Source organism: Anolis carolinensis, chromosome 3, assembly GCF_035594765.1.
Source record: "Anolis carolinensis isolate JA03-04 chromosome 3, rAnoCar3.1.pri, whole genome shotgun sequence".
In the NCBI taxonomy this organism is placed as follows: domain Eukaryota; kingdom Metazoa; phylum Chordata; class Lepidosauria; order Squamata; family Dactyloidae; genus Anolis; species Anolis carolinensis.
The window spans coordinates 184423020-184437155 of NC_085843.1; the positions used below are offsets into that span (position 1 = coordinate 184423020).

Here is a 14136-nt window from a genome sequence, read left to right on the forward strand (position 1 = left end):
ACTCTCCAAATGAACACCTTTAAACAAATATTTGAAGCACTTTGGAATTAAATCCAAAAAATGTAGTACACTTCCACACAGCTGAATAAAATCCCACATTATCTGCTTTGAAATGGAATATATGGCAGTGTGGACTCGGACATCCCAGTTCAAAGCAGATATCGTGGGATTCTCTGCTTTGATATTCTGGGTTATATGGCTGTGTGGAAGGGCCCTTAGTGGTCCATGGCAACAAAATATATTAAAAGGTGGTCCATGGTAAAGAAAATGTTAAGAACAGCAACTGTTTACTTAAAAACAGCACTTTAATATCCAGCTGACAAAATAGTTCAATGCAGTTTTGAACGACATAATTAAATACTATATACATCACCACCCAAATGATTGGTATGAGTAACTAGGCTGCTCACTACAATGTATTCTTGACAAAGACAAATGTGACTATGCTGTTATAGATCCTGAACTAAGCCTTGTTCTTTGGCTTACAAACTACAGAGATGTTGTAACACATTAATATATTACTAAAAAGGTAAAGTCTTCCACTAGATAGGCTGATAAATACTGTGATGTCCAAACTAAGCTTCCTTATCGTGATAACTTTGGAGCAATGGTTTGCTGCTCTACTTTCACAGAAGTAGATTAATAGCCCAACAAGAAAGACTTCTGGGCTGAACTTGCTTTATGCTTTCCAAAGCTGGCTGTAAATTTAAAGTGCTTCCTGGCCTTAAAAGATAAGACAGGAGAAAGAGAGAGCAGTATAGCATTCCTTGTTTTGAAGAAAAATACTGCTGCCTTGAAAAGCTGTCAAGCATCACTTATTTAAAAGGCATTGTGCTCTAGAGTACCCAGGGTAAGTCTGGTTTTGTTGAACATGGGGATTTTGGGTGCACTGGGCATTTGCCATAAATTTCCTACATAATCCCTTCAAGTAAACATTTACTTTTGAAGACTTCATATTTTGGCTAATACAGACACGTTTTCTACCAGCAAGCTTTAAAACAAAGCAAGCTAATGTTCACCTACTCCTCTTGTCTGGAGCTGATTATCAGGTTTATAGTCCTTTTGACTTCTTATTATATGGATCTGGTCAAACAAATATACTCTTGATTATATGTGTAGTTTTGTTTGGGTAATAACAGTACATGCACATGCATCTCAAGCTATCAGTTCAGTTCCTTCTTATTTTATTAATACTAATATCCTGCCTTTCTCTCAGTACGAGACCCAAGGCATCTCACATCAAATTAAAAACAAAGTACAGCTTAGGTGAAAGAATGACAAATACAGGCCAAACTTCAATGAAGTGCTTCTAGCAGAATTAATTTTCAGCTCTCCCTCCTGAAGAGCCTCGTTTTCCTTAAAAACCTTATCTAGAGGAGTAGATCTGCAGCACCAAGAGGGGAAGAAAGTCCATAACAAGTAGCAAAAGAAATAATTTCATAATTACATTTTTAAAACCAGTTCATATTTCAAAGTATATGGCTTGCTAGAAGACAATACGCAAAGAGAGGTCTGTACGGATATATTAGTTAACTTCACACCATTTGTAGAAATGTTTCTATCTGTGTTTGTGTACCTTCAAGTTACCTGTCTGCCTTTCTCAAATTATCCCTCAAGTGTCCTGAAAGTGCATTGTAAATAAATACTATTTGTCTCCTGTGACAAAAACAGGTTGGTTCTTATTGAATAGGTGAAGATAAAGATTTTCCCCTGACATTAAGTGCAGTCATGTCCGATTCTGGGGGCTGGTGCTTATCTCCACTTCTAAGCCGAAGAACCGGCGTTGTCCGTAGACACCTCCAAGGTCATGTGGCCGGCTTGACTGCATGGAGCACCATTACCTTCCCGCCGGAGTGGTACCTATTGATCTACGCACATTTGCATGTTTTTGAACTGCTAGGTTGGCAGAAGCTGGGGTGTGCATTAAACCATGTTTAAATATTTGAAAGGATATCATATTGAGGAGGGAGCAAGTTTGTCTTCTGTTGCTCTAGAGCAATGGTTCTCAAAGTGTTCTCTGCGGAGCCCTTGGGGCTCCACTACGCATACTGAGGAGCTCCGAGGTTCCTTCCTCCTCCTCCCCCTATAAGCTTTTCCTCCTCTTTCCTGCTTCTCTCCCCGCCTCCCTCACTGCCAAAAGCCTTTCCCCCTCGCCTTACTTGCTTCCAAAACCCTATTTCCCTCCCACCGCTCAGGGGGTGTTTTAATTGTGCTTTTCCAGTTGAACTGGCTGGCCCCTGGGGGTTTTGCTATTACTATTGTTGATGTTGTTATTATTATTATTACAAAGGCTTGGTGGCCATCTGTTGGGGGTGCTTTGACTGTGCTTTTCCTGCATGGCAGAAGGGGCTTGGACTGGATGGTCCCTGGGGTTGCTCCTATTACTATTATTATTACAATGGTTGGATGACCATTTGTTGAGGGTGCTTTGATTGTACTTTTCCTGCATAGCAGAAGGGAGTTGAACTGGATGGCCCCTAGGGTTGCTCCTAATACTATTATTATTATAATGGTTGAATGGCCATCTGTTGGGGTTGCTTTGATTGTGCTTTTCCTGCATGGCAGAAGGGAGTTGAATTGGATGGCTCCTAGATCTTCCACTGAAATACTGATATACCTATGTTCATCACAAAGTTTGTCCATGCATGAACATAATATATAATGTATAATGTAACATATACACATTTCTTTGGGCTCCACAAGTATTTTTTGCTTCAAAAGGGGCTCTGTGGCTGAAAAGGTTTCAGAACCCCTTCTCTAGAACCTAGAGACTACGACATAGAGAAATGGATTCAAGCTGCGCAAAGAGATTCTACCTAAACATTCGGAAGAACGTCCTGTTAGAGCTCATGGACAGTGGAATATGCTGTCTCAGATCATGATGGAGTCTCCTTCTCTGAAGGTTTTCAAACAGTTGCTGGGTGGCCATCTGTTAAGTGTACTTTAATTGTGTGTTCCTGCATAGAAGTGTGTTGGACTGGATGGCCCCTGTGGTATCTTCCAACTCTGATTGTATGATACAGAAAGTGTAAGAACCCTAACTGAAGGTTCTCATTTTCATAACAGGGACCCTGCAGTCTACCTCTCATTGCTCAAGACCAAATAGATCCCAAGAAAAGGAAATAAGCTTTGAAAACCATAACTGGAGGATCATATGTGAAAGAGCAAAATTTAATAAGTGGTGCCAAGAAAGAATACAGGAAAAGCTTCTGTCAAAATTGTATCCCCATACTGATAGTGTGTAAACTTAGAATCATAAAAAGAAGGGCTTTAAAGGGAGAAGATATTTGATGACATAAAAGATAATGTACTCTCAGCAAACTACAGGGGGATCCAGATCTCCAATTAAAAGTACCGTGAGTCATATTGTAGCTCCACAAGCATGGGTATGCCAAATAAAGTAGACAAATAATAATCAACAACAAAAAGGAGGAAATGCAGTGATGTCTAAAAGACATCCCGTAACTTCAGCAAAACCAAAGTACCTGTTAGAGTTGCCACTAAATTAAAGTGGAAATGGAAGGCAGAGTTTGGCAAAGTGGAAATGGAAGGCAGAGTTCTCATTTTCCAGAAGGAAAGTTTCCCTATCACCCCCAATAGGAAGGGGAGTCCTATTTAGAAGCCCCCCAATGTGTCATCAATGTTCAGACTTTATTCATTGATTAAGGAGCACTAAAAAGTCACATTAGGCTTGTTTCCCACATACCAATTGGAAGAGTGATGATGACCCAATTTGTTTTGTTCTCACATTCCAGAAATTCTAGGGACTTACCCTTTTTTAAATTAAAAAATGAATGTACAAATCTATTGATTACAGTTTATTGGAAGGCAAGATTTTGCAGCAACAGATTCCTTGGCAATTGGTGCTGATATTTGTGTTGTTGCTCATTCGTTCAGTCGCTTCTGAATCTTCGTGACCTCATAGACCAGTCCACGCCAGAGCTTCCTGTCGGCTGTCCCGCCCCCAGTTCCTTCAAGGTCAAGCCAGTCACTTCAAGGATACCACCCATCCATCTTGGTCGGCCTCTCTTCCTTTTTCCTTCCATTTTCCCCAGCATCATGATCTTTTTCAAGCTTTCCTGTCTTCTCATGATGTGGCTAAAATACTTAATCTTTACCTCTAATATCCTTCCCTCCAATGAGCAACCAGGCATTATTTCCTGGACTATGGACTCGTTTGATCTTCTTGCGGTCCAAGGGACTCTCAGGATTTTCCTCCAGCACCAGGGTTCAAAAGCATCTAACTTCCTTCGCTCAGCCTTCCTTATGGTCCAGCTCTCGCATCCATAGGTTACTATGGGGAATACCATTGCTTTGACTATGCGGACCTTCGTTGCCAGTGTGATGTCTCTGCTCTTCACTATTTTGTCAAGGTTGGCCATTGCTCTCCTCCCAAGAAGTAAACGTCTTCTGATTTCCTGGCTGCAGTCTGTATCTGCAGTGATCTTTGCGCCTAGAAATATAAAGTCTATCACTGCCTCCACGTTTTCTCCTTCTATTTGCCAGTTATCAATCCGTCTGGTTGTCAGAATCTTGGTTTTAAATCTGATATTTATAGCTCAATTATAGCCATTTGTTTTTTTGTTTTGTTTTTTACAGAATCCGGGATCAACTGTGCTGAGATTCTCCAAAAATGAAACTAACGCAACATTTTTGAGCTATGATGGGACCACCTAAACTTTGCAAGTGTATTCCTAGCCCATTGTTTTAATCAACTGAAGTCTCCGTGCTGTGTTTAATTCCAGCCTTATACAAAGAGCATTACATTCCAGCTATAGAATCCTAGAAAACTCTTCTGTTTTCATACATTTATTATGTAATCAAACTTGACAAATAGAAGGGCAACCTTCAAAGACCCAAGTCCCCTCTATAACATACTTTTTAAAACATTTACATTCAAATAGTATGTTAAAACATACAAAATGTAAGGGTTTTTTTGTGCTACACAAGCTGTGTTACCCATGAAAACAAGAAATGCATCCTTATAGTACTCTACTACAGAATTTGTAATCAAAATCTATATCAACATGGATTTATGCAATGAAGTTTCCTTTGCCTTGTGATATAGTTTCTAACAGATATTACTAACAGTACTGTGGAATTCGAAGAGGCACAAATGGAGGGCAAAAGGAAGAAGCATAGAAAGAGGAAGGAATGTTATGGCAACCCTTGTCAGGATCGCCTTTCATCTAGAAACCAATTTTCTCACTGTGAGAGAACATGCAGATCAAGAATAGGTTTCAACAATCACCTATGGATCCACCACTAAGACCCTACACTTGGAAGGCAATTATACTCGGCCACAAGTGATAGCCTATGATGATGATGATGATATGATTTCAGTCATTCAATGTCTTATTTTTTTATTGTGTCAAGTCGCTTCTCGTGTGAGAGAATTGGCCAGAGATACAGACGGCCGATGTGTTACCATCCTAGAGGAGGCTTCTTTTGTGTTCCTGCATGGGAAGCTGGGGCTGACAGACAGGAGCTTACCCCGTCTCATGGATTCGAACTACCGACCTTCAGGTCTTCAAGTCAGCTGTTCAGCTGGCACAAGTGTTTAACACATTGCACCACCATGGCTCCATGTATTGTTATAAAAACAGGTTACTGGGTAAAACAGTTAGTGACCCAACAGTTCTGAATTTCAGTACCTTCCTAATAAAATAAACCTACTCAGCAGTCTTGTTATATCCCGTATAGATTACTGCAACACGCTCTATGTGGGATTGCCTTTGAAAACTGTTCGGAAGCCTCAATTGGTCCAACGGGCAGCAGCCAGGTTGCTCAACAGAGCAATGTACAGGGAGCACACAACTCCTGTGTTGCGTCAGTTTCACTAGCTGCCAGTCTGCTTCTGAGCATAATTCGAAGTGCTGGCGATAGCTTACAAAGCCCTACATGGTTCCAGCCTAGCTTACCTGTCCAAATGTATGAACCACCTCAGAGATTAAGATTGTCTGGGGAGCCCTGCTCTTGGTCAGACCTGCTTTGCAAGCGCGACTGGTGGGGACGAGAGACAGGGCCTTGTTGGTGGTAGCTCCTCAGCTGTGGAGCTCCCTCCCTAGCGACATTAGATTAACCCCCTCCCTCCTAGCCTTCAGAAGGAAAGTAAAAACCTGGCTCTGGGATCAGGCTTTCGGAGAATAGCACAGTGCAATAATAGATTAAGAATATGTGCAATGACTACGGAACGGCCTTAGACTACAATTTCTGGATGGCATGATTTTAATATTGAATGTAATGTTTTTAAATGTTTAATATATATTAATTATAATTCAATTTATTTCATGCTTATGTTTTGTATATGTTTAAGGCACTGAATAATTGCCATATGTAAGGCGCCTTTAGTCCCCTTCGGGGTAGAGAAAGGCGAGGTATAGAGTAAATAAATAAATACTCGTTACCTTCTTCACATGTGTGCAACGACTGTGTTTGTGTGCACACGTGAATGTAAAACAATGAAACTTAAGAGAAAGGGATGATGGGTTCAGAATCCCTTTGCCAATAAAGACTACCTGCTGTGTTCGTCTCGGTAGGTATCTGTCAAATGCAAAATTGTACATAACCAACTTCATAGTAATTATGATGTTTTATCATTTTAATTACAAATGCTTTGGAAAAAAATCCCCGAAGTGTATATATTGGATGGTCTAAATTAACTGTAGTTCAATAGCCCAAGGGTAGCAAAAATAGATTGAGCTACCAAATTTCATAGTAGTTATAGCAGCTGTCTTCCTGCCTCAGGGAATCTGGGTATTTAACAAAGCAGACAGCTTGGCACTGGCATCTGATTAGCAACATGCCAGTATGGTTGGGCAGAATTTGCAGAGACTCGGTTGTTTCCGTATTTTATTAAACATCTGGAGATTTCTGCTATGTCTTCTTTTTCCCATAGTGTCACTCGTAATAATTCTACATGGGTTGTCATGTCTTTCTTGCTGCCACTAATAAGGTGTAGAAACACATAATGTGTAGCAATAAAAATGGGTAATTTAATGAAGCAGGGAGGGGACAGAGAAGGGAAAAAATGCAACCCCCCACTGTATTTCTAACTCATCATGGAGCACTAAAATCATTTTTAATTCCAAAGACATTATCTGTATGGTCATGTGTTCTGAAGATTAGCTGATGCAAGATCATAATTATCACTGCTAATATGAAGAGAAGGAATCTGAATAACTCAAAATAATATTAATAACCGGGCTTTAGAATCTAAAACATTTTAGAAGCATATGTGTAGGACATTTTCCTACTTGTAGGGCAGTTTCTCAACAGAAAGGTAAAAAAAATCTACTCTCAATATTCACAACTACTATTCTCCACCCCTCATTTTTAAGCATTTCACAAATTACCAGGGCTTGTCACCAGAGTTCAAAGTACCGAACTCTTTGCAAACAGTGTTCTTCATCTTAAAGTGCATTCTTTTACTCTATCAAATCCATCTTAGGTAATAAGTCTTGATGTTTTATTCAACAGAGCTGAGGAAAATTGTTGCACAATAGGTTAATTCAAAATGGCAGCATAGAAAATGCATCTGTCACTAGGGATCAAATTACAGGGCAAGTTCTTTGCAATCCTTAGAAAAACAAGCTTGCAGTTCTGCGGATTATGTGCATGGATGTGTTTAAAGGGGTGGGAAAGGAGCTAAATATCTGCACTAACCTCCAATTAAAGTCAATCATAAAAACAGTCTATTTAATGAGTACAGATTTCTTTGGGTAATTATAAAACCAACCACTTTTTCCCTCTTTTAAATCTGTAACTCTGCCTTCTTGTTATTGCTTGCTTTGTCATTAATCGCCTCAGGACCTTGATTTCCTAGCAACAGACTCTGCCACCAAACATTTGGCTCTTGTTCAACATTTTCTTTGTGGAAAATGGCACTGCTGTTATTGCTGGGCTCTGTAAGTGCTCTAATAATGCATTCTTCTCCGAAAGCACAGGATGAGAGCACCAATGTCCATACAGTGAGGAAAAGGGATCTTACAGAGGTTGAAGAAAACGCATCCGATAATTTATCTTTAATTCTACAAATGCTCTTGAACAGTGAAGATTTAAAAGTAAGATTTTCCTTTGATGCTGAATACTGGGGAAAGGTAGCAATAACATTTTCCAAGTGGGTTGTGTCAAATCTCTCGTTTTCAAGATGTGATGATTACTTGGCTGAGCTCCAACAGAGCTTTTCTGCTCCCTCCTCTCCATGGAACTCACATCACTTTTCTCAGCCCTTTCCAGTGGCATCAGAAGTGCCTCAACCAAAGGGTCCCCACCCAATTTCAAGCTCATTGAAATTTCCATGTTACCTACTAACACCCAGTAGTCTTCAGGGCGCAGCAAGCTAAAACAGGAAAGAGAGACTGAAAAGCCCTATTGTGCCAACAGAATTCTGCCCACATTAAATTCATAGTTTAAATAAAGCCCAATATACACTTCAGTTAGCAATTTGTTTTACGTAGAGTATCAATTTTTGTCATTAAAATATTTTAAAGTAAAGTCTAAGAAGCAAAGCAAGAATCTCTTCCCTGGAAAGAAGCTCCAGGCTGTCCTCCGAAATGCCATCAGGCTGTCTCCTGAAGGATCCATTAATATAATTTCTGGTGACCTGTAATTACCTTGTTTCAGTTCAGGGTGCTATCTTTTTTGCTTTTACCAAATTTTCCAAGACCTTGGCTGTGATATTGCAGGAGTTCCCTTCCTCCGCAACCTGTTCAGGTGTCATAATCAGTTTCCCAGTTTCCTCTAATGGTCTTGTCACTGGCTGACAGATCTTTATTTGGTGGAAATGAGAGAAGTCCCTTTCAATTGTTACTGCCAGATTATGACATAACCACCTAGAGATGCTGTATGGTGACCTACACTGGCTGCATTTAAGCAGACACTTAAAACGGCCATTTCAAAAAGGGGTTCTAGGATTTGTTGTGCTATTGCTTCTGTGTTGTCCATACTATGTTTATTATTTGCTCCTTTATTGTTTTCTACCTTTTGAAAGCCCCACTGGCTAGGTCAAACCATGCTAAACTCTTGTGAGGGTCCGTGGTAAAGGGGACAACCCTCATTTCCCCAAATGTAGACCAGTTCTTTGTTTTAAATCAGGGATAGAATTTGTCCATCCCCCAATGTTTGTTGAAACTGAAATTCCAGTCAACACAACCAGCATAAATTGGGAGCTATAGTTCAACAAGTCTGGAAAGTCACATAATACCCACTCCTGATTGAAACCAACAGAATTTATATATTCTGTTGAATATAGCAGGGAAAGACATTTGGATAAAACTTACTAATCACTGTTATACCCAAGGCTAGAGTGTGGAAAAGTATTCACTGTTGTCTTCTTTCCCAAAATCCTGATAAGGTGCTTATCTCCCCATTGCTAAATTTCCTTAAAAAACACAGACTTATAGAATCATAGAATAATACAGTTGGAAGAGACCACATTACCCACCTAGTCCAACCCCCTGCCATGTAGGAAAAGCACAAAGTATTACTGACAGATGACCATCCAGTCTTTGTTCAAAAGCTTTCAAGGAATGAGCTTCCACCACACTCTGAGACAAAGTTCCACTGTACTGTTGTACAGTCAGGAAGTTCTTCCTAATGTTCAGGTGGAATCTCCTTTCCTGTAATTTGAACCCATTGTTCAGTGTCCTAGTCTCCAGGGCAGCAGAAAACAAGCCTGCTCCCTCTTCCTTATATTCCTTTCACATATTTATACATGGCTATCATGTCTACTCTCCACCTTCTCTTCAGTTCTTTAAGACGCTCCTCATAGGGCATGGCCTTCAGACCTTTGATAGTTTTAATTGTTCTTCTCTGGACACCCTCCAGATTCTCAATATCTCTATTCAACTGTGGTGCCCAGAATTGGACACAGTATTCCAGGTGAGGTCTAACCAAAGCAGAATAGGGAGGCACCATTACTTCCCTAGATCTAGTCACTATACTCCTTTTGATGCAGCCCAAAATCCCATTGGCTATTTTTGCTGCTGCATCACACTGTTGGCTCATGTTCAACTTGTTGTCCCCAAAGACTCCCAAGATCTTTTTCACATAAACTGTTGTGGAGCCAGGTATCACCCATTCTGTATTTTTGCATTTCATTTTTTCTGCATTCTGCATTTTATTCTTCTATTCTTACTTAGTTCCAACTCCACTGTAGTGACAGAATGGACAGAAGCAGTGGGCCATCTAATATTTAATGCGCAATGGAATGTGGGGTACACAGGTAACCTTTCAAAGAACTATTTCTAGGAGAAAAAGGAGGAAAAATAAGTCTTTTAGCACCTTTAAGATAAATTGATCCATTTTAGCATGACCTTTCATGAATTTCGGTCCACTTCCCCAGGTATACACACAAAGTACCATATGTCTGAAGATATTCATTATAAAACAAACTAAAATAAATATGTTAATTTAAAAAGTGTTATAAGTTGTGATGACTCATGGGCCATGTAGTCCCATTCCTAGTACTATTGTGGCAGATGAAGAGGAAAACTTGGGTTTTCCACCGTTTCAGCCAGAATTGGAGCCCTTGCACCTGCAAGATGTTTGGCCACAAGAAGTCAGCCAAACAAGCCTTGAGCAGAAATCTCCCCCATTTTCTCGCCGGGATTATTATAATCAAGATAGAAGCGCTCGGGAGGCGACTCGCAGGAGCGCCAGGATAGCTGCCAGACAATTAGCTGATTAAGTCTGTTTCCCTTGGGAAACTTTAAGGAGTCATGCATCTGGACACAGTATGGGTTTCGTTTCTTGTTCCCCAGGGAAAGTGTTCCTTGGCGGGAAAACAAGATCCTATATAGGTGTTTGCCCGCATAGAAATCCTTGCGGAGTCAATTCGTCAGCTGGAGGAGTGAGATCGTGTGTAGACTTCGTACTCCAGTTCCCTGTTTCCCGGATCAAGTTTCCAGCCTAGCCTTGTCCCGCGTTTAATCACGGACCTTGTTTTTGCTCTTGTTGCCTTGTTTCGAGTCTTGTTCTAGCCAAGTATCAAGTTTGCTTCCAGCCTATTTGCCAAGTTTCTATGGACTTAAGGACCTTGTCTTCTCCCCACACTTTGCTTGGCAAAGTGTGTGTTTCGGTTATTGGATTATAACTTTGGACTTTAATATCACATATTGGACATTATTTTCCTGGACTATATTTGACCTTTCCTGAAAGGTCTACTTCTGAACTATATTCTACACTTGTTTTTACTGACTTATATATTTTCTTAATAAAGATATTAGATAGATTCTGGTCTCTGCGCATGGTTATTGGTGCTCTGCAGCCAGGGTCCTGACATAAGTTTCCTTTTAGAATGTTTGTATTGATACAGACTACCATGGTTGGTTACCTGTTTGGAAATTGCTACAATACAAAGTAAGCTGTCCATATTAGTTCAAGTGTCTCATTTAGAACAAACCAATATATACTTATCATGAAATGAAAAGCAGATATTTGAATGATGTGGTAGAGAAAGTTGAAGGCTTTCAATTTGTAAGATCTTTGTATGACATTTACTTGACAGGGTGACTCTGGCCATGCACAAGAAACAGCAACTCTACAAAATGAATTTGTTCCTCCTGGATAATCACTTTTATACATCTCTGTAGTTGTTCCCAGAGAGCTCAGGTAACACTGTGGCAGCAGCTACGATACAGAGCTCATACATTATACACACATTGTATATTTTAACCTATCATAGCCCATTTCTTGAAAATCTAATCGTGATTAGCTTTAACAGTATCACAGCAAGAAAAAAACAAATCCCATACTTTAAAAATCTCCAGATACAAATATGTGTATCTGGTTTTTCTATTTCTTGAAAAAGCAGCAAATGTTCCCATAATCAATTATCTTCTTCAGCTGTGCTGCCATGAGCAAGGTTTTATCATCATGGCCATCATACCACCTTTCAATTCAATGAAGTATTTCAAACTATTACACATTATTCAGCAATTAAGAGTGTCTCAAGTAACCGTTTGTAGTGGATAATTATGTTAATAGTGAGTTCTCTACAATCTGCACATCCTTCATATCAACAACTTGACTAAAAACATCAAATGTAAATATGATTGATAGAAAACTCAAAAGGTGTATTGTGTTCCACTTTAATAATACCTTAGTATTCATGTAAACTAATTGAGGTGTAGAACAACAGAAGTCTGAATCTTTCCCCAATCTTTCCCAAGATTTGTTTTCCACCTGATCTGATTTGTATATTGAATACTGAATAAAAATGAATATTTTACAAGGATGATCAAACTTACTGCAATGTAATAAACGTTAGCCCGTTCCACCAATTTCCAGTTCTTCTCCACATCAAGATGTTTTTCCTTTTTATAACAATTAGCAGCAGCTAGGTTAGCAACGAGAGATCTAAAACGAAAAATGGAGTAAATGTTGTCATACAATCTCTTGGAGCAAATGTGAGCTTTCTAACAATCTTAAATTATTAATCCTAAAATCTCTTGAACATCAGAATGCAAATTTCAGTACTCTATATGTTGATCTTGCGCTGCACTGCACTGGCACATTCAGGCCCAATCTCAAAACTATCTCCAGGCAATCCATACAACTACTGTGTGTGTATATGTGCTTTCAAATTACCTGTAGACCTATGGCAATCCCGTAACATTCATGGGGTTTTCTTGGGCAGGGCATACGCAGAAGTGGCTTGCCAGTTCCTTTCTCTGAAAGTTACACCTGGTGTTTGTTGATGAATTTCTATCCAAGTAGTAACCAAAATGGAGCCTGCTTAGCTTCCAAGATCAGATGCGATCAGATGCCTTTAAGGTATTACTAAGTTGGTATTCTTTGGGAAGCAAGAGGGCCGCATTCTTTCCAATATTTTGTATTCACTCCAACAGTCAATTGAGGTTGCTAAGTACCTATCATGATGGTAGCAAAGTACGAATATAGAAAAATAAGGAAATGGTGTCTACCACATATTTTTGTGTTCTTGTGTGCCGAAGTCATTCCTCACTTATGGTGAACCTAAGGTGAAGCCATCATGAGGTTTTCTTGGCAGGATTTGTTCACTGCTTTCCTTTGAAAATGAGGGAGTGTTGCAGAATTCAAATTCTGATCTTCCAATGTTGTAGTCCAGTACTCTATACCAGTGGTTTTCGACCTTCCTAATGTCGCGACCCCTTAATACAGTTCCTCATGTTGTGGTGACCCCCAAACATAAAATTATTTTCGTTGCTAATTCATAACTGTAATTTTGCTACTATTAAGAATCGTAATGTAAATATCTGATATGCAGGATGTCTTTTAATTCACTGGACCAAATTTAGCACAAATATCTGATATGCCCCAATTTGAATACTGGTGGGGTTAGGGGGATTGATTTTGTCATTTCGGAGTTGTAGTTGCTGGGATTTATAGTTAACATACAATCAAGGAGCACTCTGAACCCAGCCCACAGTGGATCTGCACCAAATTTGGCACACTACCTGCATGGCAAACATTCAATACTGGTGGGGTTGCGGGGGGGGGGGGGGACTGTTTTTGAATTCTAGGAGTTGTAGTTCACCAACATTAAGGGAATACTCTGTACCAAACTGGTGATAGAACTAGTAAACTTTCCACACATACCCAACATGCCAAACTTTGAATACTGGTGGAATTTCAAGGAGACTGACCTCAGAGGTGGGAATTATAGTTCACCTACATCGACAGAGCAATGTGCACCCAACTGATGGATGTGGGCCTTTTCTTCTGATGGTCTTTGGTGACCCCTCTGACACCCCCTCGTGACCCCCCCAGGAGTACCAACCCCCAGGTTGAGAAACGTTGCTCAATATCATACCTCTTCTACAGCTATGTTAAGGTACAAAAATTAATAAATAAAAACTATCAATCTCAAATAATGGCTTGTTTGCTTTGTATATGAAATAGTGAATTGTCATTTGAGGGTTGGGGAAGAAAGTAGAAGAAATTTGTTGTTCCACCCTCAAACAGCCTAGCAGAAGACACATGGAGGGAAAGTATAGTGAAATGTATAGTGAAATGTTTTCCTTTCCTGTACTACTCAGTGAACTTTCATGGGGAAAAAAGATACATGTTTTATCTTCCTTCTCCAAGAAGCATTGTCCTGTCTGCACCTTCTACATTAAAGAAGGGGAGTATTTGTTTGTGTCATACTAACAA

General features: G+C 39.8%; 1 protein-coding gene across 5 annotated transcripts in view; it reads right to left on the minus strand.

Annotated features, from left to right (window-relative positions):
* adk (adenosine kinase) overlaps window positions 1-14136 on the minus strand; it is a 193751-nt gene that overhangs the window by 89713 nt on the left and 89902 nt on the right. For all 5 annotated transcript variants that reach the window (XM_062977450.1, XM_008114276.3, XM_062977449.1 and 2 more), the window contains one exon: window positions 12252-12360. In XM_062977450.1, coding sequence (XP_062833520.1) covers window positions 12252-12360 — 109 coding nt within the window. The remainder of the gene's footprint in view (window positions 1-12251; window positions 12361-14136) is intronic.